General features: G+C 42.1%; 1 protein-coding gene across 1 annotated transcript; it reads right to left on the bottom strand.

The window, feature by feature from the left end:
- Positions 1-8,165: 8,165 nt before the first annotated feature.
- Positions 8,166-25,059, bottom strand: LOC115580675 (AN1-type zinc finger protein 3-like). Its single transcript, XM_030415254.1, has 6 exons — positions 24,679-25,059; positions 17,868-17,908; positions 17,000-17,188; positions 15,295-15,360; positions 13,235-13,444; positions 8,166-10,359 (listed from the first exon to the last, which is right to left on the bottom strand). The coding sequence occupies exons 1-6, from the start codon at positions 24,759-24,761 to the stop codon at positions 10,205-10,207; spliced, it is 744 nt and encodes a 247-aa protein (XP_030271114.1). The 5' UTR covers positions 24,762-25,059; the 3' UTR covers positions 8,166-10,204.
- Between the last annotated feature and the right edge of the window lie 2,207 nt (positions 25,060-27,266).

The following is a 27,266-nucleotide window of genomic DNA, read 5'->3' as shown; positions in this document are numbered from 1 at the left end:
CCAACATGAAGCAAACCGCACCAGTGTCACGCCACATTAGCATGCCTTGGTGGGACAAATGTCCACCATGGCTTCTTGCTAGCCTTTGATATGCTAGCTATGTTGTTGAACAAGCCTCCTTCAGGTTGTGATGAATTTTCAAGTTCAGTTTTCTTTTTTTCTTTTTCTGTGCACGTCTCTGCACTTACATAGTGGATACTGAGGTTAATTATGGGTTATCCAAGATCCATTTTCTGCCTGGATTGGCTCCTAACTTGGGACAGAGAGAACACGGGGGGCCGCCTCTGACTGACGAATCTGTGCGAGTTTGTATATCTATTAAATCAAGCTGATAGTGGAGGACTCTTGATGTTCAGCGGCAGTATGTGTGTGCATAGTAGTTGTGGTTTATATGCTTCCCTCATTCGGTCCTTGAGTAGCTTCTTCTGTCTAAAGAGGCAGCAAAAAGTAGGAATGCCGCTTTGTTGTGTTTTGTTTGTTTTTTACGTCAAACAAGGACATCAAGTCTCGAGAGTTTTTTTTTTTTCCTTTGCGAAGAGCTTCTTTTCTCTCAGCTGCTAGCTTCTAATAGATCTCATGGCACAGATACGCAGCTTTGACGCTTGTGACTCGACAAAAAACAGCAAACAGCTAGCGGAGCAATAATTGGTGCTGTTGTCTCAGTGATATTTTTTTTAATTTAGAAAATATGCGCTCGAGAAGTAACCGCCCACATTAAAGAGAGCACAGAGAGACAGAAGTTGCAGCCCTGAGGGAACAGCGAGTTTTGGGTCTTGATGTGCTTGACATTTATGGGAATGGATCACAAGCGCAGTCTGAGAAAAGACCAGACGCGATAAGATGCAAAGAGTTTATTTATTTTTTGTCTTTTTTGGTGGGGTGGTAGGGGTTTTAGACACCGTTGACTGAAGCCGTGTGGATCTGAGGGCATGCAACATACAAACACCTTTCTGAAGAAATCAAGAAATACGTGTTTCGCTTAGCCGATATTAGTCAACTTTTCAACATCAGAGCTGGAATAAGAGGCAAGTGTTAACGCATATCGCTGTATCACTTTTCGTTGCCATTATTACCGAACAGGCGGGTGAAAAAACTACGTGAAGGTGACTGAAAACACAGTGAGTGGTGGTCAGACTTATGCAGATGATTGCTTTCACAAAAATGGTTTTGCAGACGCACTCTTCCCTTCACTGCCTCCCGCTTGGTGTTTCCAGCTATAACAAGTGTCAGTTACCAGCAGCGTTCACGAGTCTTGTAAATGCTAAATGCTATGAAATAAATTAAGTAAGGTTTTGGAAAAATAAAACAAAAAAAAAAAAACACTGACAGTGAAAGATAGACAAATGACACCAGTAGGTTCTGCTAGTAAAATTCCAGATTACAGTACATGTGAGACACAGTGTCACTTTTGTCAAGTTTCTGAGACTGAATTAAAAGCTCAGTCACCACGAAAGCTACACTTACACACCGAAGACGCGATCATCGAACGACCAGATGATGTCACCCAGTCCTGACATTTCGAGATGGGCGGCAGTTCGATAAAGGGATCATCTTTCTTTTGGCTGTCTCTTTAACCTTGAACTGCGTGTTTGGAAAGTAAAGCATATCCATCATGAAAGGCATAAGGTTGAATCTTGCAGGGAAAGTGGGAAGGGGGGGCCTGACATGCAGCAAAGGGCCACAGGTCGGACTCCAACCCCGGGTCACTGCAGCGATGGCAAGGCCTCCGCACACAGGATGCCCCAGATTTACAGATTTTAGGTTGCAAAACTGGTGGAGTGCCTCTTTAATTTTGTATTTGGCACGGTATGCAAACACTTAATCATGTGTCGTGTTTACTGGACAACACATGAAGTGTCATTTCGTACTGAATACCAACTACAGAGATGCATTACAGTTACCAGACTTCCAATCAGTTGTCAGTAAGTTGATAAAAGGGGAATTTTGCCAAAATAAACACTGCGGTCTTTAAATCCACTGACGCACGAAGTGGGAAGTATGTTTTGCCACAGCTGTCAAGGCTTCTTCTTCAGTCCAAACTGGATTGAACTTTTTCTTTTAACCTCTGGGCCTCGGAAACACACCAAGCTGACCAGCCGCCGAAGTAGAGCAGAACATTAAACCAATGAGTAAGAAAGAGGGGGAGTGCTAAAAAGGAAACAGTTGAGAGATAACGGTTAGGAAGACGAAGGATATGCAAGAAGGACGAGCAGGGAGAGACTGAGAGAGAGAGAGAGAGGAGATCCATACGAGCTGCCCAGATTGGCTTCTGTTTAGAGAGTTGAGAAACAGGAAATCAATAGCGGCGGCCACCCAGGCAGCCGAATAATGGAGGCTTTACTGGGGAACACAGCTAACGATGACTTCACATTAATAAGGAAAATGCTGTTTTTGGGCTGCGGACCGGTTGCGGAGTGAAAAATAGACACGGAACATTCGATGTTGATGGTTTCTTAGTGCAGGTAATTAAAACATGACAATGTGTTGTTTACCCTGTGGCTTTATCTCAAAGAGGTCTAATGTAAAATCAATACGCTACGAACAAGATTGATCGGCCGAAAATGTTGCAAAGGAAACATTAAAAGGTTGGAAGGGAGAGCTTTCATGGTTTCTGCAAACAATGAAGAGGCGTTTGAACCATTTTTGGTAAACTTTAGTAAGACTAATGCACCATAAGTTGTTTTCAATGTGTTTCTGACTGTGGGGAACGTTAAGCCCCCAGTTTCTTTGATCCGTGACATTTAGTGTGAAGAAGAGAATCTCATCTGCCAAAACACAAAATCCCTCTATACTAAGAAAAGTTAACAGCAAAGTGAGGTATATCCATTAGTAAAATATATGTAATATGCAGCAATTCTGCATTCAAATATCTAAAAGTGACGAGACCTTCATTGTGTCATTTTTTTGTGTCGCTTACTTGCCAAATGTTTCCCACCAATGTTCAAACCCGGAGAAATCCACTCAATTTTCCCCAAGGTGATGGTGCGTTTTATTAGGTTTTTACGCCGGTGAAAGAGACTTAAGGCATAAACATCAACAGCGAAGGGAGTCTGATGGCAGGAACGCTTGAGTGTATTTGCATTTACTTTACCGTACACTAGCCAAGAGCTAACATTAGCAAGCAACAAGGGTGTGTGTGTGTGTTTGTGTCTGTGCGGTTAAAGGGATATTCCGGTGTAAATTTAATCCATGGTCTAACACACTGTGAAACTGTGTTAGACTCCCTCTCGAGAGATAAAGTTAGCAGACCGCTAGCTAATGTAGTTATAGCATCCTCAGAAACCGCACGACAACAATACATTGCAGTAAATGCAGTAATGATCATCATTGAGCTGCGGAACTCTACTGCATTCGGTAATCGACTCACAGGGCTTCCCCACAACAAGGAAGGCTTCTCGGGTGGTGAGTTTTGTTTATCTTTTCCGACAAATCCGGCAATGATATCAAATGTTTGATGCCTCGAAATATGGGCTGGGGCCCTATTTCTAATGTTGCTGAAGTTTGGTGCTGTTCTGAGCATTATTTGTGGCTTTTTGATGGCGTTTTTATATTTGGACCCATTTACTGCAATGTATTGTTGTCGTGCGGTCGTTTCTGAGGATGCTAAAACTACATTAGCTAGCGGTCTGCAAACTTCATCTCTCGAGAGGGAGTCTAACACAGTTTCACGGTGTGTTAGACCATGGATTAAATTTACACCAGAATATCCCTTTAAATTCATACTCGTTCATGTCCTGTTTATCAGGTAAAGTACGCTTCCCCTCCAGATTCAGGGGGAAGTCAGTCAGTAGTCAACATCAGAGAACATAAACACTTGAAAACAGAGGTCAGGTGTAAGGATTGCTGCTGCAGTCAGGTTGATAAACAGGAGTGAAGATCAATCATCTTTTTAATCCCAAAAGTTTAACAGTAATCTCTGACTTCTCCTCCTCTAGGTAAACAGTGCCAGATCAGAACAGTATCTGAAGTGACCCCGGGTGTTTATTTCATAGATTAATATAGAAGAACTAGATGGAACAGCTGGAAGGATGGCACCACTCGCCCAACAAGTCGCCATAAAAGTTTGCTGTTCCTGTGTTTGCTTCCCGGTTATGCGACTCATTGACGACGCACAGTTGAGTTTTCCCCTCAAGCCTCACCCGCTAGTTTCCAATCGGCCCGTAGACTTGCGTCACAGATTTTTAAATAGCTTATCTCAGCTTAGTGAAAGTTTTACAATTATAAAACCTCCGTGGAGTCGCAATCAACCTTGTTTGCAGTTCTTGATGTTATGTCAACAGTTTTACATACGTCTCTTTCAAAACAGTGGAGAAAATGGCTTTCGGGCCTCAGTGGATTTTTTTGTTTTTGTTTAGATAGATAGCTCGCTAGCGGCAGAAGCTACATGTCAAATCATACAGTAAACACAGCAGGTAAGTTCTAAACACTGCAACTAGGGGTCTCTCAAAAACGTAACAAAAGATGTAAGGAGCACTGGCTCATGGTAGTTGTTGTCTTCATTGTTAAACACCCACCATAGCGAATAAAAAATTTATCTATGCGACTCCGGCAGAATATATAGTAATGTTTTATCCATGCTGTCTTCAGTCACGTTCAACTTCCTTCCTTACTCTCCGAAACGCATCGTTACCTTGAATAAAATTACAGATGACTTTTGAACATTGTTGCAAACATCATTTTGGCTGATGTATACAAATCGACAAAAACTATAACAAAGGTTAAGTCGTTTCAATGCAGAAATGTAACATTATATATTTAAGATTAAGACAGTTTAATGAAACTGATCTTCTCACTTGGACCCTCATCTATTATAGGCCCTGTCACTGTACTACCGACCTCCCAGTTCATCAGTATTTCTTCAATGAAGTCTCTTCCTCTCCACTGGTCCAGTAACTGAAAAGAAGTGTGCAGTCAGCTTCTTCCTTAAAGGTCACATTCAAAAAAAAAAAAACTCCAACTGACAATAATGTCTACACTGGGACTGGATCTGCCACCGTCGCTGCTAATTTCCTCTTAAACCCGACCAAATGTCAGCAGCGCGCCTGTTTGAGGCTCCTTCAGCACAGAGTCAGCGTGTGGTAGGTAAAGATGGTCCGGTGGTAATGAGTGGTGCTGGAGTCATTAGCTACGGTATGAGCGGGGCTTAAGCCTCATGTGTCTTTGGGTAGAGTTACACTCGAAGAATATTAAAAGAAATACCTGAAATAGCACAGATATAATACAGTGATAGAATACAATAACAGTTTCAGCAGTGAAACGCCAAAAAGGGGAGGTCAAAAAAATTACTAAGTAACAGTTTTCACTCAAAATCAATCCCCAAACTGATTTGTAAAGCCAATATTCACTCAATCGACATGTGGTTCGAGCTTGTACACCTACTCAAGACAGGGTCTAAGCATCTCTTCAAATTAACTGGGGCTTCAGGGCTTCCTGGGACTTGAGCTGTGTGGAGCTGTTTTGTGTTTTCTTTCTAGTTGTCCCCATCTACTTTCGCAGTTGTTCAGGAGAAAACTTCAATGTCTTCTGGACTTGAAACTTCGCTGGACTTTCCATCAGCATGTGGGTGAGGGGACGACTGAAATTTTCATTTTGAGGGGAGTTTTTTTCCTTTAAAATGTGTGCTCCATGTACTAAGTGTTATTATTGTGTTTGTTGGCACAAAACTGACAAATGAGTTGACGTGGAGAACATCACACACCCAACAGATACAGAGCAACCTCATACCTGATAAAAGTAAGATTCATTCTACATTCTAGCTTTGTGTTTGGCCTCTTCCATCTCCTGGCGTGAATTTCGGTGCTTTGACATAATAAATATGAATTTGATCCATCTTTAAACCAACTCTGTCCATTTTGCAGTTAGCGATGCCCTCCCCTCCTGTCATGGACGAGCCGCAGTACGCAGCTACACTTATTTTAATAGAAAATCTATCGCTTACAGCAGCTTTTATCTGAAAACACTCTATGTTGAAGTTCCCAAATGTTGTTTTTATAGACATACTCAAGCCTGTTATCTATTACCCAGAATAGAGGAAATGACTGTAACTGCTATTAACGCAGGAACTCTTCCTGCTCTGTCGCTGCATCGAACAAAACGAGTCATTTCTCTGTCTCTCTCTTTCTCTCTCTCTAGCACAGATTTTTGGATATGATTTAATAAAGCAGACAATTCAAACTACACGTCGCCTCGAAATGTCCTGACTCACTGTCTCTGAAGCCACTTTGTGATGGTTTCTCTCTCTGCGTTCCCAGGGAGATAACACGTGTGCCTCTCAAGTGGATTAAAGTGAAATTTTAGTCACACAATCTTTTACTGGTGCACTCTGTTCACAGCTAAATTATGACACATCTGAAGGGTAATACTCCTTATTTAAGACGCGCTGTATTATCCGACATCCTCTGTCCATAACGAGGAAGGAACGTCACCTATACTTAAGTGGATGTGATGCATCGGATGTAATAACAGACGCGCTTTCGGGCTGACGATACCTCCTCAGATGTAATAAGACTAATGAGTGACTTTACCATCGGCACTGTGCAACACCGGCGCTGCCTGGAAAGCAGACTATGACGCACGAGAGAGCGAAACTGATCCTGTGATTACGTTGTCACCTTCCACTGCATTTACTGTATATCTGAGATCACTCTGTCTCTAATGTCTGATTCAAGCCGCCGCCTGTTGTTTTGAGGTCGGCGCTCCACTCGCACATGCACAGCGCTTACTGGCGGGTCTGAGGAGAGAAGCGCAGGGGAGGTTGCGACGGACGAGGCGCGAAGGCTGAAATCGAGGACCAAGAGAGACAAGAGTATTTAGCAGAGAAAAAAAAATCCAATACGAGGAGGGCGTATATCACCCGTGTTTGCCAATCAAGGCGGCGAGAGTGGCAGGCTCGCTTGTTTGTCGAGCTGTAAGGAGATTACTTCGCACCGGCCACAGCATCTTATCCCCCCCCCCCCCCCCCCCCCCCGCCACAAATCCCTCTCTAACACCAGGCAGCCTCCAGCAAACACAGATCTCATGCTCCTTGTTGCCGCCCAATCCCGGCTCTGCGCCTCATCCTGTGTGTCAGGATATAATCAAGACAACATAAAACACAAGAGAGGGCAGACGGCGACAAAAAAAAACAAGAGAGAGGGCTTCTGAGAAGCCTAAAAGGAGGGACTTGAACAATGAAATCCAGACAGATTCGAAAGAATGTAAGGCAGGAAATGTGTACCCGTCATTAGAGATACATTTGTGTCAGTGTCCAAAACATTTTTTAAAAATGATTCCCACATTACAAGGTCCAAATGTCAGTTATCATATATTGTATTTCAACAAATGGCCCCCCTTTTAAGAGTATAGAGGGAGCCTCCCCCCCGCAATGGATTATATAAAATCAGTCTTTTCTGCACGTCAGAGGAGACAGTGCGGAGGCCAACACTTAAGCCGAGGAACCTTGACAAGAGAAAATCAACAAGGGATGTAGAAGAAAGGAATAACAAAAGGACACAGAGTTTAAAGAGCGCCGAATGCCGTCTGTGACCTCACAGGGTTGTTCAAAGTTTCAACCACCTTGACAACAGAGAAAGTACTTCACATTCGGCGTGCTAACTTCCACAGCGTTCGGAGAGCGAGGAGGAGTGTGGGAGACTGCGCTAGGGCTGGCGGACGGCCAGCTCCGACGTTTGAAGATGCCTTTTGATCGCGGCTACATATGTTTCTTTTTTTTTTCCACAACATTAATTAGCGCAGCCAGCCCACAAGACTCATTGCTGCCATCAGAAGCCGCTTTAGTTAAAAAAATTCTCCATTGGCGGGCAAACATGTTCACACACACAAGCACACACACACATAAACAGAAATGTTAAATACATGAGAGCAGCTTTACAGCAGCCCTTGTGAGCGGTAATCAGACATTTACATCAGGTTGGCAGGATGTTAGGACGTGGCAGAGAGCCAACTCGATGTCACGAAGAAGCTTCGACTCTCGACCAAACCCTCACCTCACACATGCAGTCAGTAGAAATGCACATTATGCGAAACGTGTACGTGTTCATCCCACGTCCAGACTTCCTACGAGCAAAGTGCATAATCCAAGTTTGAGGAAAAAGATGAAACAGGAAACCCTCCCCCAACAGTCGCTCATGTTGCCCTCCATCGTATCAATAAGTACACGAGACATGTTTAAACTTTATCTATCCAGTTTATTCTTTCTCGATAAAAGAAAAGGTTGGAAAGGGGAAGCCAAAAGAAAAGCAATGGAAACAAAAATATTGAATTTTTTCCACGTTGATCTTCCAGTTGCCGTAACCACATTACAACCAAGTAGAAGAAAAAATAAGCGGCTCTACACTAAAGTGTAAGTGAAAAGCAAAAAGGGGTTAAATAAGGTTTTTCTTTAAGATACAGAATATTCATTCATTATTCATCTTCTGTTTATTCCTCCCACAGTCCACCAGGAAAACGTTTGGAGGGTAATTATTTGCTGATTTTTAAACTTTCAGCGCTCTGCTCACCCCGGCAGCCACCTCCCTCGTCTGAAGCGAGAAAAGAGGGAAGGGGGCAGGAGGGAGCAGAGGGGAAGGGGAAAAAAAAAAATAGAGCAATCAATACGGGGGAAGATGAGAAAAGGATGGTGAAAGGGCGGGAGGAGGAGAAAGCACGTGAGCTCGTCGTGCTAGCTGTGACTGGAAACATGTTAACGCACTGATCCAAGGAGTGAAAAACCCAAACAATATGAAGTCTCGTATCAAAGCTGGCGCCACGTACCACCTTAGAAATGTGGATAACTGAAATGAGGGCCTAAGACATTACGAGTAAACCTGAACTTTTAACAACCGTCACCCATTTTAAAACAGGAACCTTCTCAACTTCAGTCCGAACTCGACCTGTACAGCGAACGTTTCTGCCTGCTCGTGCTCAATGTGAACAACAGCCGAGCACGCGAAACGACAGGAGAAGTGTGTATTCACAAAAAAAGCATAATGATGTGTGGACGTGTAGAAAGCAGTCATTTTAGGTCCGATCGTGCATCGTGTGCACACTTTAATGCACGTCGCGTATTGTAAATGTCGTCTTCCTGGCGTTTTGTCCAGCGCGCGTAATCCACGCGTCGCTGAAAAAGAGTCGTGTGTGTGTGTGTGTGTGTGTGTGTGTGTGTGAAGAGGACATGTCTTCATGTGGGAGGGCTGTGGAGGGGGGAAAAAAAAAAGGAGGGAAAGACCGAGCAGAGAAGAGGAAGACAGAGAAAATCCGCAAACAAATTGAGTCCTGATCAATCGCATCCCAGAGGTGAAGACGGATCCGTGTGCAATCCGAAGACAACCAGCTCACTCCCACCTAAAATTAAAGGTGGATTTACACGTTCAGCCCAGTTTCATTAGCCGTGGTGGCGTCCTCAACAAAGCAAAAATGCCTTCGGAGCAAACAAACAAATAGTGGAGCAAAGGGTGTCCAGCGGTAGAAAAGAGAAGGATGCAAGTTCTTGGGGGGGGGGGGGGGGTAGAAGGTGAAGATTGGGCTTTGATATCCTGATAACCTGAGGTCGATGATTAACAGGTGTTTCTAAAAGTTTAGGGGGAAGTGGACGGCCAGGAGAGTAAGACACTGACTTAAACTGAGGCTGACTAGCTCGGTCCATGCTCGTCTCAGAGAACAAAGCAGCTCTGTCTGATTTTGAGGTAAAGAGCACAGGTTGGGTAACCACCCCTTCATCCTCCTCTGCCTCGTCGTTCTTTTTTTCTTCTCTTCTTTTGAGGTAAGGAGTTTAGTCATAAACTGGCTTCCAAGACAAACATTTGTATAAAGCGTCGTATTTCTTCTCTTCGTCCTTTTATTCATTCTTACTCTGCTCACTCGTGTGTAGCCAGGAGCTCGCGAGTAAGTGAAGAAATTCTGTATTTCCTTTGCTCTTTATTGTTCTGTCATTCCTGGGTTTGGATTTTTTTTTTTTCCCCAAAAAGGCATCTTAGCAGCAGGGATATGATCAAGCCAACAGAAGCAGAATACAACAGGAGTAATAGTGGGATTTTCCCCCCCAAAAAAAGGAGCGAGCATAATTTAAAAAAAGAAAAAAAAGTGGAGGTTTGTATCCAAAAAATCCTGGAAAAAATCTTGAAAAAACAAAAATGAAAGGAGAAAAAAAAAAATAATTATGTAATCCCTGTTAGTGCTAAGACACTGTCTGAACACCGAGATTCGAGGAGGGGTGGGGGAAAGTCGCTCAGGAGCATTCCTCACCGATGCGCTGGCATGAGCGGCCCACCTTGCGGTCGAGCTTGACCATCTTGAGGACGGCCTCCTGGCGACCACGGCCCAGGTGGTCGAACAGACACTCGTGTTGCTCCGGGAGCCGGTGGAGCATACAGAAGACGTAACCTGGAGGGTGGGTGGAAGAGAGGGAGACTGGTTAAGTCTTGGCTCGGCAGATGTACAAATATCACTGTGACACAAGATATATAAACATCTCGGTAAGCATATCACATGAAGGCTAATTTCTGAAAACCACTACAATCCATACAAAAGCAACAAATACTGTGCACGATAATAACCTCCCTTCAAATACACCAGCCTTCCTTTTAAACAGCCAAGGGCAGATAATATTTAAAGCTCTGCAGCCGCGCCATTGTAAAAGGTCTGGCAACCAAAGAAGACATTCCGGTTGATAGCTTCCTCTTCTGAATCCACTGAACAAAGGCAGACAACCCTCATCTCTCTCATTGACTCTCTGTCTCTACTGTAGCGCTCTCGACAAAAGGCCCTGCCACTGTAGGAGGCTCGATAAGCTCAGAGAAGCTCGTTAGCTCTCATCGTCTTCAATTCATTCATTAATACACATAATAACACTGCTGGCATTCAATGAGCGGTGATTAAAAGCCCAGTTTGACAGCTGGTTGCTAAGCAATTATAACCTCTGTGATTACGGCGCACACAAACGGAGTGGAAAAGGGAGAAAGTTGTGTAACATTCGGGTCTTTAAAAAGGGATGTTTCTAGCAAATACATATCAATGTATTCCAAATGCAAAAAACAAAAACACACACAAACATGATTCCCTCTAGAACAGCCAATAGCAGAAGAGTTTAGCTGCCTGAAAACAATTGCTGCAAATTTAAATGCACCCACTTCTAAAACATTCAGATCCCTTTCGCTGCGCTACTCTCACAAAGTTAGAAATAACAAACTGTCATTTGGTTGAATTCCCACATTAGACACCCCGAATCAGATATTCTCCACCCAGCCCTGCTGGTTGAGGTTTTTGTAACTTCACTGCGAATCAAGGTTTTAAAACATAAATGAGCTGGAAGGACATTTAGTGATTCGAGAAATGCTTTGGGGTAATATGCTAAAACCCCCTGTGTGTACAGTGAGTCTCAAGTATTCAACATTTTGAATGCATTAAATCTAAGCTGTCTTGCATATTTATTCTATCTAAAAAGGTAAAAATGAAAACAAGAGTACGGGCAGCTGTAAAAGACACACATACACACACACACACACACCCTTTTAAATATAAACAGTTATTGTTGTAAGGACGTTTATTAATTGGCTAATTATTGAAGTGGTTTTCACCATCCCCGCCGCTGCCAAATGGATTGCAGCCATTCTACGATTATAATGTATGGTACGACTAAGTGATAATTTACTCGACCTACTGTAAACTATGAATACAACAGCTTACTTTCACACTTTTTTGTTTTTTCGTTTTTTCACGCTGGAGCCACGTTCAGTGTAGAAAGTAAAAAAATTAAACACATCAGTATTGAGATAATGCTGATTTAATTTGCATAATGTTGAATTTTGGCCTTATAGCTGAAGCCTGGTCACACTCACTGGTAAATACTTCTGACTTGGAACAAACCACATTTACAGCCATCTGTGGAAGAATGTACCTAAGTACATTTACTCAAGTACGGATCTGGGGTACTTGTACTTTACTTGAGTAAAGATTAAAATGTTTACGCTAACTTTCTAATGCAAATCAGGTGTTATTCAAAATGTGGCGATTTTTTTAACTGGAGGATTACATATTCCTTTAACTGTTGAGTAAATTCTTCTGAAATCCCCATACACATTAATGTACCAGTAATACAGCGGCTGTGGCTCAGGGGCAGAGCCATCGTCTTATTATAAGAAGGTCGCTGGTTCGATTCCCCTGGTCTGCATGTCAAAGTGTCCTTTGGCAAGATACTGAACCCCAAACTGCTACTGAAGTGCTGGTCGGCACCTCAGCCACCGCCATCATTGTATAAATGTATGTATGAGATGCTGTAAGTCGCTTTGGACAAAAGCATCTGCTAAATGTGTGATAAATGTTATATTAAATAAAAAACATAATATATAATAGGGAACAGTTTTTACTCTGTATCACACTCCCATGCTGACTATAGCATTCATGTGAAGAGTAAGCTGTAACAGCAGATATCTACAGAGTGTCACAACACTGGATCAGATATTCCGCTGGAGCTACCCCTTCTTCCCTCCATTTAAACTCTGAAAAGCGTTTGTGCTTTCATCTCATTATCAGACCTTCTTGGCTTACACTGTGAGACATTCTTCAGAACCATTAGCAAAGTAATCTGCAATTACTGCAATAGTCAGAAATCACTATAATTGCCACCATTTCCCCTTCAGTCTGTAAAGAGCGTGTTTTCATAGTAAGCATTGGACTATTAAGGACAGACAGCCCATGCATTAAGCAGCGCCTGGTGGAAGAAACAGGCGAGTCAATTTCCAATTTAGAAATTATTGCGTGGGTTTAAGCAGATGGTCTTTAAGCTGTGAAGAGCTGTGACTTTTTAAGTACTTTAATTTGTATGCAAACAAGTTGATTAGCAAGCCAAGTATTGGTTTAAACTGCATTAGTGTTCGTGGTAATTGGCTTATGTTTTATGTGCAATGTGAAACATTCAGGCTTTCTGTAATGGTCCCCTAAGGCGACCGAAAGCACTCTGGTCATTGACATTTCTGTCAACACACAAACACACACGCAAAGGTAGCTGATGCATTTTCCGCCGCACTGGATGAGAAATTTACTGAACTGTCAACAAGTTCACAAACAAGACGTCTTCGTGTATTTATGAGGCCAATATTAACCGAAGAAAAACTCATTTATAACTTTGTGCACATGCAGGGAGTTCAGCCCAGGTCTTTTATGTCAGCTACCACTATTGAATGTGTGTGCGAGCCTGTGCATGTTCCAGTCATGTGCACTGATGTATGTTTTACGTGTGTGTAGAGGTGTATTGTCGTACCACAGCGACAGGAACCCAGCTCTTGCTGTACCAGCTCCAGTTTGGTTTGGCAGCGATGGCAACGTTTGCGGCTCCGCTGTTTGGAGCCGCTGCGAGACGAGGATGATGATGATGATGCGGACGAAAATGACGACGAGGACTCCTCGCCCTCCGGCACCTCACCCACTCTCGCTCGCTTCTCGGGTGAGACGTCGCTCTCTGACTCTGAAGCTGAAGACACAAGTAAGCACAGGCTTTTGTTATTAGTTTGTCAGTCATTAGTTTGTTTTATACTTCATGTTTTGTACTTTTCACAAAAGCATGAGTGTCTGGACACATTGTTGATGAAGTCTGGAGCTAGATACTAGATAAAACAGTAAAACCTTGATAGCTGAATAGTGTGTATTAGACATCTTTATTATATTTCCTAATACTCTATTCAATTTACACCTGTCTCCCATCTGTCTATAGTCTATTGAAGCCAGTATGTGAACAATGACTTATTAGCAACCTGAAATTATTATTATTATTTAAGATGTAAATGTATGAAAAGGCAGAGACAGCTATGAAGAAGTCAGTTTTCTATTGCAGACAGACACAAAAGCAAATGAAGGTTAATCGACCTGCTAGAAATGGTTTTACATAATTAATCTAACAATATAGCTGCAGCCAAACCTTCTCCACTTTTTATTACTCCCCTACCCACATAATAATCCAAAAGGCATTCATCTGCTGTGTGTGCAGGGCAGAAGCTTTGACTGGAATTTCAAGAGAAAAAAACTTAAGACATTCGATGACTCTTCATAACAACTTTCATTTAAATCATAAAGACGTCATGTCTGATTTATATGTGACCTGCAACTGTGAGAGAACAGACGATGGCACGCCGGAACAAAAGCACCTCTTAAATAAAAGAGGCGTTTCGGGGATTAATGCTCGTCCTGCATTAGTAAACAGTCGACCCAGCACATGAGACTGGAAGAGCATGCGGCGAGTTCCACTAGATGGCTGGAATTTAAACTCGGCTTTTCTCATCAATCCTGCAGACTTTTTCCCCAGTCCAGCCGAATGCTGATCAGCGCTCAATAAATCTCTGAGAACTAGGCCAAGCTGAGCAGCCAGATCCCCCTAGCCTGCCCCATCGATCCCCTTGTATGTGTGAGTGTGTGTGTGTCTGTACATGTGCAAGTGCATGATGCAGAAAAAGGAAGAGAAAAAAAAGAAAACTGCCTGCCTGCCTTATGTTATCCTGGTGAAACTCTGTGGCCAATTTACACAGACCGACACGACAAATTGAAATGCGCTTCAAAACAACATTCAAGGGCTGTTAACTGATTCAGACGTGTTACACGTTGCACAGAGCAAAGTCAAAGTGTATCCGAGCTTTGACTGAAACACAGAGCGCACCATTTAGAGACACTGTCATATGTGAAACGTCGACTGAGCCGCTGTGTGTGCATGTGTGTGCTCGCATTATCCGGCAGCATTAGACAAGGGATCAACATGTTCACACACCATCGCTGAACCTTGCCTGCTCTGCAGTTGTCTTAAGTCATGTGCGAGTGCTCACGTGTGTGGAGGTGAAAGCTCCATAAGGGGAAAATCTACACAAGAAGAAAGTCTGCACCCGTCTCGTTCGACTTGTTCAGTGGCGCTCATGATGCTTTTGTGTGCTCGCATGCGCGTGTTTCAGTTTTGATCTGAAGTCCATTTCTTGAATTTGTAGAATCAGACACAGGACCTTCTTGTTGTGATAGTCACTGAGCTACAACGCTCCTTTCTTTTTGACCTTTATTATTCTTAATCTTTTTTATCAAATGTCCGGTTAATTCTTTGTAAATACTGCATATATGTTGCCAGCATTCACATAGCAACCAAATGATAGGCTTCACATTTGCATCATGCTATTGCATCCAAACTATCCTCCCCCTCTGCGGTTTCCACCGGAGGAACCATTAACCTGGCCCTTTTGAGATTAATTCAATGTCAATGAAGTCACAGCGTCCTCTGATCCAATGCCTTAAGTGGACATGACAAGCAGACACAGTAATGGACATCACAATGGCAGAGCTGAGGCGTACCTGACTCAAAGGAGCGTTTTGTGGGAGTGGAGAGTGAACTGAAGACGGCGTCTGTGCTGGATACTTCTGAAAAGAGAGACAAATTCAGCAAAAGGAAGAGAAAGAGAGGTGAAAAAGTAATATTAAAGAGGAGAGAGGACATAAAGACATTGGTTTCCTTCTTCTGAGACTTTGTTGGGAAGAATATTAAAAAGGCTGCTCGATGTGATGATTTAGAACAGACAAAGAAATATTTCAACAATAAACCATCTAAGAAAAAAGAGAGAATACAATAGCACAATGTCGAATAAAATCCTTACATTTATACAACACATACCACGCACACACTTCCACACATACATACTCCAAAAATAGAACTCGTAAAGAAGCCAAGCAGACGTGTAAAAAAAAAAAAAAAAGCTAAACTGCAACTGATTGACAGATTAGGTCACGTGTCGGGTTGCCCTGAAAAGGAAAACAGTTTATAATCGTAAAAAGCCAGAGGAGCTGATAGTGAGTCGTCTAGTGGTTGCCCGGATACCGCACTACCCTTTTCTACACACGGTAGCAGGATAAAAAAGACCATGACTGGAGAGTGTGGAATCCTTTATTATGCAGCGAGCCTGTTTTTTCAAAGGGACTGTGATAGATATCTGCGACGGGGAGCTGGCAGCGTGCATGTGTGCAGACTTGAAGCCAGCCAAGAGACGACTGATACAAAACTGATACAGGTAAAACAGTTTGTTGAAAATTCATCAGACAAATGTGAAGACTTTCACTTTTTGAATATATACTGCAGTCATTGTATTTATAACTTAAATACAACTGGACTTTTCCTAGAATAGTTATATTCAGCATTTATTCAGGTAGTAGTAGTTTTACTTCTTCACTCTTAGTAATATTAATTTCTGTTAATTCTGATACATTAAGGTTCCAGCTCGGAGTCCTGGCATCTATCTTAAAGTACAGCTATGGTTGATGGATAATCAGTTATTCATTTAAAAGGGTTGCTTACTGAACTTAACGACTGGACAAGTGGAAGTTTTATCATGATGGTTCATCAGTGAAGGAATTTTTGTGTGTGAATTACAGTTCGGCAAGGGTTTCTATCTAAAAATCAGCATCACATGATCATGTGCATCACTGAAACTACCACTACCTTAACAGAAGAGCAGGCTGCTGTGGGGAAATTTTCACCAGTTCCACACATCTGCTTGGTAGCCACTTTATTGTCCTGTCCTGTATCGGCCTCCACAAATAACCCTGTCACCGCACAGCTATGACCGATGCTCTGGCAATTGTAGGTGTCCTCCTAAAACCTTCACTTCTGAACGGATAACCTTTCCTATCATTCTCTCTATCTGTGCCATGAGGACAAATATAGCCAGGGCAGGAGCACTGCAGCTGCTCCTGCTTCGGTTGGCAGAAACAAGTAGCAGTCTTCTCCAGGAAGAGACACTCTCAACTTAAACTTTTAAGTGTTTGTAGTGGTTTTTGACTACTAATATTTGTATTTAAACACACACATTACATTCCCTTTAAGTTGTACACTTCAGAAAAGAACTATCTACTCATCATGGGTTCAACAAAAAATAGGGCAAATAATATCTCTCAGTGAACAATGGCCCAAGGAAAGTCACTCACAAAGAGCAAATAAAGAGGTCACGGCAGTATGTGAGAAGAAAAGGAAACCGATTCATTCTTGGGCGATAAACTGCTGTCTTACCGTCCTGAGCAGGTAGAGATGACGCCGCCGTCTCTTCTGGCGAAGGTTCTTCTGATGTGTTAGGCACCGACATCAGTGATTGACTAATGCTGCTGTTTGTGTCATTACAGAATATGTCTGCTTGGCTGCTGCTGGAGCTCGAGGAGGCCTTTGAAGCACAATCATCGTCTGGCTGTTTCTTCTGAATGTCTGTGGGGAAAAAAAGAGAGAGATTACCAGATCTGGGGCGTGAAGGGGTCGTTAACTTGGGCAGTAGGCCAAGCAAGTGTGGCATAGGGGGCACTTGGTTGCATCTTTGGACGATGCTCAGTTTCATTTACAGACAGTTGTACCATGTTACAGTTAATTCATTATTGTGTAAATGGACAGTTTTCTACTCACTGTTTCTGTCAGAGGCTAAACAATAGCCTGACTGAGACTTGAGCAAAAGTCCCACGCTCGAAGGTTTCTAAAGAGTCATAAATTACAAAGGACAAATCTCTCACCTTTTTGTCATAAACAGTTACTGCTTCCTGGTTTTTTTTATGCAAATGCCAACAAAAATGTCAACTTCCAGTTGGAGACGGGCAAGGTATACAGTTTATAGCGGAGGTAAAAATGGTAAAATGCAGTTTGAAATGATCTTTTCTTAAAACTACTACATAACAATCTGTACAGTAAATAGAGTTATGGGTGAGGATATCACTGCATGTTCCCCTCCCGATTTTCTTTTTCAGACTTTTTCACCACTTTTCATAACTTCAAGGCCCGTCTCTCCAGAACAGCTACAGAAGTGAGGTCAGTCTTTGACCCCCGGCTTGCTCTACGCAAGTCTACGATAAGACACAAGATCGGGCGACCAAACAAGCACACAAACGTGAGAGCTTACCTGCAAAACATTTTGAGCAGAGATTCATAGTTTTGCTCGACCTGAGGAAAAGAGCAGAGAAGGGGGAATGTGTGAGTAAAATTGCTTGTATAAAGAGTTCCAAAAGATATGCAAGCGCTTTTTGCTGGTGGGTCTCCATACGGCAAGAGTAACGTGTTTCCATGACCCCGAGTCCCAGGCTGAGACTTTCTCATCTCTATTTCTCATCTGGGATTGTGGTAGGGAAAAAAAGATGAATAGTGCGATCCAGGCTCCAGTATTAAATTATTCACTGGATCCAAAGCTGCTATGTATGAAGCTATCAGGGGCTAAGTTCTAGTCAAGCTTGGAGGCTGCCTTAGCTGAGGTGTGACTTTTTTTTTCTGTACATCCTGCAACCTATACAGGGACATTAAATATTAAACTACCAAGTAGAAATTAAAAGCCATACGCTTATTTAACGGATCTCCAAGGCTCTTCAAGTTGCAGACAGTAAACACTCTTAATGTTATTACAGATGCAGAGAGGTCATTTTGATTCGACATCAAGCAATTTCCAAATGAGCCCCCCCCCTCCCTTGATCAAATTTACCTAATTTAGCTTTAAAAGTGAGCTGCAAGAAAGTCATCTTTCATTTGGTCTTGAATGCATTTTCATATAGATTTGTCAGGAATATCATTTTGCCTGTTGTATATCTTGTAACAAACACCGACTCTGACAATGTGATACCAATAGAGGAGAAGGTGGTGGTTTGTGCTTTGGCTTGATTTTGCAAACAAATGGTTGATTTACCACAGAAATCTGAAAGCAACCAGCCTGCGTTGGCAAATGCACACATCCGACATGACACCCACTCAACTGTTCTTAGAGACATGAATGGAGAATATCACAAACTTCATCAACTTTCCCCTCTTTACCAGCTACATTGGCCTCTAGTAGCTGAATCACTCATGGATTTCAACAGAGGAAAATAATCTGCTACCTAAACGTACTTTTCCCTTCCTCATCGTGGATAAAGATTGTTTTCGAAATCGCTGTCGTTACAGGGTTGATCACTGAAGCCTTTGCCGATTTCAGTGGCACAACTCTTTCACAACAGATGGCTCTGGCTTTCCTCTGAGAGGGCTCCTCTCATTTCCTCTCCAGCCCTCGTCCTTGCTGTCTGCGCACCGAGCGTGACGGTCGCTGCTATCAGTCACATTCTATTTATTTTGGGTGCTTCGTTGCACACCTTTGTCCTCATTTCTAAATGTAGGGTCAGCTGCAGTCAACCTGACGACTGTCCGTCAGTCTGCTGGTGTGTGTGTGTGTGGTCTTGGGTATAAAAGAAAAAAAGAGGAAAGAAGAATGAAGGATAGAGGGGAATCATCAACACGGGACACAGGTAGAGAGGAAGCCGATGCTGGGTAAACAACGAGTCACATCCTGCTGTCGACTTTTCAAATCAGAGGTAATCAAATCACTGATTAATTAGGGAATTACAAGAGGTAAGAAAACGCAGGAAATAACATGCGGGGAAAGAAACTGATGCATGCTTGTTAAGCTTGGTGAAGTGCACACAATCAGGCTATTTCTTGGCTGGCCCACTGCTGTTACTAATGAGAGCATCTGATTGGAACAGACAGGAAGATGGGCTCTGTCGCCTTCGTGCTGCAGTTTGAGTGACACAAGCAGTGAAATTAAAAATGACTTCCTAAATACAGATAGAAGATTGTTAATAGAGAACATGCACTGACATTTTGTCACCCACACACATCACTGAAATAGTTATTAGACAAACACTTACGGATGTGGAATAAAATAGCGACAGAGAAGTGCTCACCAACCCGGAGATTACACTCTGCAGGTCCACATATGTATGGAGCTGCAACTATTAGTTGATTAATCAGTTTGGTGATTGAAAGAAAATTATTTGCCAACTGTTTTGATAATCAATTAATTCCCCTCAATAGTTTTTCAAGTACCAGTGTCAAACATTTCCTGGTTTTAGCTTCTTAAATGTTTGAATGAGCTGCTTTTCTTTGTCACTGATGACAGTAAATGAAGAGTCTTTGCTTTTTGGATTGTTGTTTGGACAAGAGAAGCAATCTGAAGACGTCAATTTGGACTCTGGGAAAATGTTGGCAGTTCTGTTTTTTTTTTCCTCCATCATCATCTTGTTATTAACCAACATTTTAAAAATCGATTTGCCCTGAATGCATGTCGACTTATACCCGGCAGGCCTTCAGGGTTTGCAATTCACTGGAAGAAACTCTGCTTCTATTGATCTGAAACATTCATATGAAAAGCAGTGTAGGGCTAGTTGATAGATTAACTGATAAAGCAGCTGCTTGACTCATTCAGTATTCTCTATAGTGTTGAAAACAGAAATCTTTAGGGCTTTTCAGCATTACTGTAATAGCCTTGAGAAATCTCCTTTTTCCTCTCCTGTATCCCACACAGTTAACCGAAAACAGGACAGGCTGTATATGATGTAAACCATATTTTGGCTACCCAAACTATTTGTACTCAAGGTCTGCTCAAGGGATAAAACTTAACACAACTACACAAAAGATGATGTTAATCATGAGGTGCTGTGTCAACTGGTTCCAGTCTCTTAAATATCTCTGAATGTAAAGGCCTAAATATTCACGGCAAGAAGGCATTCAGTGTCCTTTTCTACATTCTGAAAGAACTGCATAAGCCACATTGAGTGTAGCTCTGCCAAATATGCTCAATCCAGCTTTTTGATTTTACTAAAAAGCACTCTGCAGCAGGATCAACATTAAGAGGCACAGAGTCACCTGTCTGACACCAGATTTGAGAACAAAAGGGCTTTCTTTCCCTCCCTGTCAAAGATCTTTTTGAGACAATCAAGCCTTCTGCTCACAGGGATACACAACAAAAGGACGTTCCAACATTAAACTCTTGCTGAAATGTCAGATGCAATTATGCTTTAAAAGCCACGGTGCAATCACAACAGATCCATTGTGCACCTGGATGTGCATCTTCGAAAAACAAGTTTTAGGCAGAAGGAGACCTGTGGAAGTCAAACTGTATGAAAGAGACGCGTGAGAGGCGATCGCACTGATGCTATGCAACAACCTGAATGAACTTGTGTTGCAAATGTTGTCATACATCATGCTGACAAGTCTGCAGCATACAAAACAGCTTGCAGGTGATTCCTACCGATTCCCATTTCTTTTCCATTCAGAACCTAATAATGTAACATAACAGTCCTTGTGTCCTACAGGTGATCCAAAGACCCACACACATTTCACAACAAAGCCTATTGGAGTCTCACTCCAGTGCTGTAGTGCTTCATCAAATCATTCATAACCAGGCAACAAGCACGGTCCCTATTCAAAACACAGATGAGAAATTCTTCCTGCTTTTAACAAAAATTCAAGGACAGTATCAGTGCCTCATCTTTTGCTCAGTGTATCCTCAATATCTCACAATGCATTGTGTTCTGGTCAACAGTGTAATGACACATCCTGGCAACCGCTATCAACTAATAAAGTCAGATTATATCACACATTTTATCAATTAGGAATGTGTGCAAGTATTCATGAAGTACTTCTAAATGTATCACCTCATAAGGAGACATGTTCTATGGGGCGTTACAGGTAAATGGCAGTTTAATGGATATACACTATATTGGCAAAAGTATTCACTCACCCATCCAAATAATTGAAATCTGGTGTTCAAATCACTTCCATGGCCACAGGTGTATAAAAGCAAGCACCTAGGCATGCAGACTGTTTCTACAAACATTAGTGAAAGAATGGGTCGCTCTCAGGGGTTCAGTGAATTCCAGCGTGGTACTGTGATAGGATGCCACAAGTCCAGTCGTGAAATTTCCTCTCTCCTAAATAGTCCACAGTCAACTGTTAGTGGTATTATAACAAAGTGGAAGTGATTGGGAACGACAGCGACTCAGCCATGAAGTGGTACGCCAGAGTCAATCACTACAGACCTCCAAACTTCATGTGGCCTTCAGATAAGCTCAAGAACAGTGCGTAGAGAGCTTCGTGGAATGGGTTTCCATGGCTGCATCCAAGCTATACATCAGCAAGTGCATTGCAAAGCGTCGGATACAGTGGTGTAAAGTTTGGTGGAGGGGTTGTTTTTTCAGGAGCTGGGCTTGGCCCCTTAGTTCCAGTGAAAGGAACTCTGAATGCTTCAGCATACCAAGAGATGTTGGACAATTCCATGCTCCCAACTTTGAGGGAAGTTTGGGGATGGCCCCTTACTGTTCCAACATGACTGTGCACCAGTGCACAAAGCAAGGTCCATAAAGACATGGACGAGAGAGTTTGGTGTGGATGAACTTGACTGGCCTGCACAGAGTCCTGACCTCAACCCAATAGAACACCTTTGGGATGAATTCGAGCGGAGACTGTGAGCCAGGCCTCCTCGTCGAACATCAGTATGTGACCTCACAAATGCGCTTCTGGAAGAATGGTCAAAAATTCCCATGAACACTCCTAAACCTTGTGGGAATCCTTCGCAGAAGAGTTGAAGCTGTTATAGCTGCAAAGGGTGGAACCACGTCATTTAAACCCCATGGATTAAGAATGGGATGTATCATATGCAAGTCAAGGCAGGTGAGCAAGTACTTTCGGCAATATAGTGTACTCAAAGCTAACCTGATACATTTTTTGTTGTTTTGTAGCCCATCTTGTGGTGAAGTATAACATCACAGCTTGCACTGAAAACTCTTCAAACTTCCTTAAAGTTTTCAATGTCAGCTACTTGATCATAAATTTGACATTTTGACAGGGGCTGCCTGACTGCAACATTAGTTTTGGTCCATCAAATTCAGGGAGAAAAGGCAGGTTCAGCTTGGCCTTTAACAGCTTGGTTAATTAGCTGATCAACTGTATGGTCTATAAAAAGTCATTAAATTGGGAAATATGCTACCTTTTGTTATCCAAAAGATCCTATTTTGTCTGACCAGCATTTGAAAAGATATTCAGTTTACTATCACAGAAAATTACGATGCATGGTGCAGTAGGTGGGCTTTTTTTTTTAACTGATCTAAAATTAATGTTGATTACATTTCTGAAAATCACCCAATCAATTTATTATGCCACTGTGAAGGATGCATGTGATGAACACTGGTCCATCAGACTATCCAGACAATGAAATGGGTCACAGTTTTGTGTCTACTAGAGTTAATCAGTGCCTACAGTGTGTGGTGAGCCTAGTTTAACATACAGAATACTACTACTGTATAACGTACAAATATATTGTCACGGGCTGCCATTTAGCTCACTTGGTAGAGCGGGCGTCCCATGTACAGAGGCTTTGTCTTCACTGCGGCAGACCCATGTTCTGCGTTTTTCAATTAAATCAATTAAAATGTTTTAAATCATCTCTCACATCATGCAGCAGTATACTGTTTTCAAGGTATAAAGTGGTATGAAAATTGAAGGGTATTATACCATGTACATTTTTCTGACCTGCAGTATTACATTTTCATATATTCCTGTCATTCAAAAATATTTCAAGTTTCAAGTTTCTTGTCTGTCAGGGGAAAAGTATATCCAGTGACTGACATTACAACAGCTTTTGTTTCACATCAATTCCATGCTTATCCAAGCAGTCAGTGGGTGAGCTGTCACCTCAAAACAGATCACTCCCTAATACAATCAAGCAGTGAATTGGGTGCTTTAGTGTACTAAGGCAGCTCTGGTTGCTTTTATTATAATAATGGGGAAAGAAAACAACATTTATGAGGAGTCTGGCTGATAAAAGAATGCTGGAGCTGATGCCAATAATAACAGGGAATTAAAATAATTTAGATATCAGTAACAGTTGTTTAACTATAACACATTTAATCACTATAAATTATCCAAAGCATCTTTTTCTGCTAAAAGAAGTTTTCTCTTAAACCTTTATCCACTGTATATGATACCAACACGTCTCTTAATCTAGAAAATAAATATGTAGTCGTGACTTGGTACACTGGCTGCCACGAAACCTCAACTTCATTATGCGTCCTATGTTTACAACACTATAGCCTACAGCAAGCCTCTATCTTAAATTGGACCTTGGTGCCTAACTTGGCTCATGGCGACTTTTAGGTTAACCCAGCAAATGAGTAAAGAAACTGTGAATTAACTTCAATTTAAAGCACCTCTGTGTATTTCTAATCACATTCTTTAAAATGTATTTTTAAGTATACAGTAAATAATGATCAACACTACAAATGTAGTCTGTGGGCCTGTATGTGTATTAAATACGTCTAGCACACATGTAGAAGACTTAAATGTCATTGCCTGGTAACAGAGACACCTGTCTGACAAGTCGCGTGAAATAGTGCTAATAAATGTCACAAAAACCTCAACGTATCTGGGTTAATGTGACACTGTAGTCTAAATGTGAGTATGTGTGACACGTTTGTTGTCAGCATATCAGCACATAACTCTGCTGTTCAGCTCCGAATGGTGAAACCATCAGTGCTAGTTTCCACCCATGTCCAGCTTAAGGTCCAACAGCTGCTCCGTGTTGTTTACCTACAAAACGGCCTCATTTATAAATAAATACTTTAAAAGCAGCCGGTTTGTTAGCGCTGTCACACCTGCCACCTTACCTGCAGGGCTAATCCCACACTCCTGCCCCATGCACTCTACCTCCACACGGGGAAGGTTAGCGAGGCCAGCTGGCGTTTAGCTAGAAGCTAATGCTACAAAACAATGGGGAGGGGGGGTAATAACAAGAAAAGCAGCTCATCCCTGTTTGAGCTGCTAACGCTGGTGGCTAGCGACTCTGCTAGCTGTTGGCTGAGACAGAAAGCATCTGCAAACAAGACATTTTTAGAGTGTTTTTTTTCTGGTAAACTTACCCCCAGAAACCGCAGGGGCAGCGCGGGGGTATAACGTTAACGTTGCTCGGGGGCTTGCTGCCCTCGCTCCCCGTGTCCCCCATGTCGGTCCTCCGTGTGAGGCTCTTCGCGTAGCAGGTGAATCCGGGGATGGAGTGAGGGCCTCGTATTTGCGTTCAGATCCCCTGGCTTTTTTTCTTTTACGAGTACAGAGTCAACACCCACGGCCAGATTGTATTTCAGAGTTCCACTAGACGTGGAGCGATTTGCCGACACGAGCGGCCACTGACTCGGTGAAATTAAAGCAGTTTAAATCGACGTTGAGACACCGGAGCCGTCAAAAGCAGCGACGGACAGAGCCACCGGGGAATCCTGGGCCGATCAGCTGGAGTGAGGAGCAGACCACTGCCAGAGAGAGCGGGGGTCTGTGTGGGCAACTGGACGAACAAAAGTTAAAATGGGGCGTTTGTGCTGGATAGAAAGTAAAAGAAAAAATACTCTTGCGACAATTTCAACATTGTGTAAGATAGCATACCACGTGATTTCAGTAAATCGTTGATTTTAAGGGTTTGATTTTGAGGGGTTAAGATGGTATGGTCCATACAAAACTATCTACCTACAACTGGAGACCTCACACCACCGTGGTACAGTGAGTCTCCTGAGCGTTTATCAGCTATATTTTAGATCAGAAGAACATGAATTGACTTTGTTTTGTTTTTCCCTTTCCACAGCAATATCTGCTTTTTTAATTTATTTTGTAAAATAATGATATAACATGCCATCTATGTTATTATGGATTTCTGGTGCTTTGGAAAACACAAATCCTTGAAAAGTATGTTTTCTGCTTCCTAAAAGCAGAATATTAGTAAAAATGTTACTCTCATAATATCTTTTCTTGGCATGTAGGCTGATTTACATGGCTGAAAATGTTGCTTTGTTAGGCCCTTTAGAAAAAATGACAACATTGTAATATACCTTTTTTCTGGGCACATGCTGATAGTCACAGTTGGAAAAGTACAAGTGTTTAAAAAAGGAAATTAATGATGGCAGAAGTCTCTATAGCCACTTCAGTTTCAGATTCCTGGTATTGTCCATGCTTGCTCACTGTTTGTTCAGGCTTACTCACAATTCACCCTTTTCACGGGAGACGTTTAGCTTTTCAGAGCAGGTAAAGCACATGTGTAATTTCTAAGATTAGTCACGGCTGAGTTCCATTCAGTTGATCTGGTTCCAGGAGTCTGGTATTGAGTGTGCTCACTCACTGACATGGCTTACTGGGACCTGTAATAGAAACAAGTCCTTGTTAACATTTATGGTTCACAGCTGTGCTTCTTCTGATTTGACAAGTAAAATATGTCTGCCGTGAAGAAATTGGGAATTAACGCACTTTGTGGGATTTTCATAGAAAACATACCCAAATGGAATGCGGCCATTACGAATGCAATTGATAAGTCGGGGTGTCTGCTGTGAGTAAGAGTCAAATAACCCTATGCCTACAAGAAGGAATGGTACAAGTGGTTTATTGAATGATCTTTTCACCTTAAATGTCCATTATCTGAATCTCTCTCCTCATCCCATCACAGGCCATCATTCTGGATTACCTTGTGTTTGTCCGTCCAACACTTCAATACACCACAGAGTAAAATGAATTGATATCCATTTCTTTACTGGCCTTTTGTCTATTCAGTAATGTATCAACGTTATGATCCAAAGAGGCTGAATGAGTAGTGGTGTCTCCTGAAATTGAATTGAGCAGCATCATCAGTAGAACAGTATTTCTCCTTATCCCCTATAGTTCTTGACAAGAAACATCTAAAACTGATATTATATAATATTCTATTATAATTCCTCGCAGCTTTAGCTGTACTTTGAGACTGGGATGCAATGTGAAATGCTGAATATCAACATGCAACATTGATTTAGCCTGTCTCATTTTGACCCATCAGGCAGAAATTTAGCCAAGGGCATTGTGCATGCAAGCTCACTGACATAGCTTTCTTTTATAACACACCTAAATGAAGCCGAGCTGTTACAATTTTTTACACCATTTTTATTCATTTGAATTCATTTCCATCTTTCTGTTATGACAGTCAAAATATACCTGCTGTACATTTTTATCATGCATGTTTACATGCTAACCTGGGGGTGATCAATCGGCTGATGTTGACATTGTGTAACAGACAGAATATCTTGTTCGTCTTGAACTGGGATTATACACATAAGAAATATGAACGAAAAAAATCAATCAACACGAAAGATCCAGCAGGTTTTTACTGAGGTTTTCAGCCCAGTTGCCCATATGCACTATATTGACATTTCCACATATGAAGTTCAAACAACATATTTATGACCTGACTTTCATATTTGGAGATGGAGGGAACGGTGGGGGAGTTAGGCATATTTTTACATATCTTAAGGAGACCTTAGGACCGTATCCAGCTGTGTTTGTGGCGGCAGAACTGGGTGCTTTTAACAAGACCTTGGGACTTCTCCAACAGTGTTTGTGGGTGCCACAGCAGATATTTTAAGCTAAACATAATCTTTTCTTAACCCTTACCAAGTGGTTTTTGTGTCCAAACCTAACCTGAGCATAAGTACAGCCTTATCAC

This window comes from Sparus aurata, chromosome 4, assembly GCF_900880675.1.
Source record: "Sparus aurata chromosome 4, fSpaAur1.1, whole genome shotgun sequence".
Taxonomy (NCBI): domain Eukaryota; kingdom Metazoa; phylum Chordata; class Actinopteri; order Spariformes; family Sparidae; genus Sparus; species Sparus aurata.
Note: the sequence above shows the minus strand (reverse complement) of the source record. Positions and strands in the feature narration are given on the sequence as shown.

Excerpts from the sequence above, each read along its gene's own strand:
- LOC115580675 (XM_030415254.1), bottom strand. The coding sequence starts at position 24,761 with ATGGGGGACACGGGGAGCGAGGGCAGCAAGCCCCCGAGCAACGTTAAC. Across the intron at positions 17,909-24,678 it reads TGCCCCTGCGGTTTCTGGGG|GTCGAGCAAAACTATGAATC; the intron begins GTAAGTTTACCA and ends TCTTTTCCTCAG. Across the intron at positions 15,361-16,999 it reads ATCTCTACCTGCTCAGGACG|AAGTATCCAGCACAGACGCC; the intron begins GTAAGACAGCAG and ends CTCTCTTTTCAG.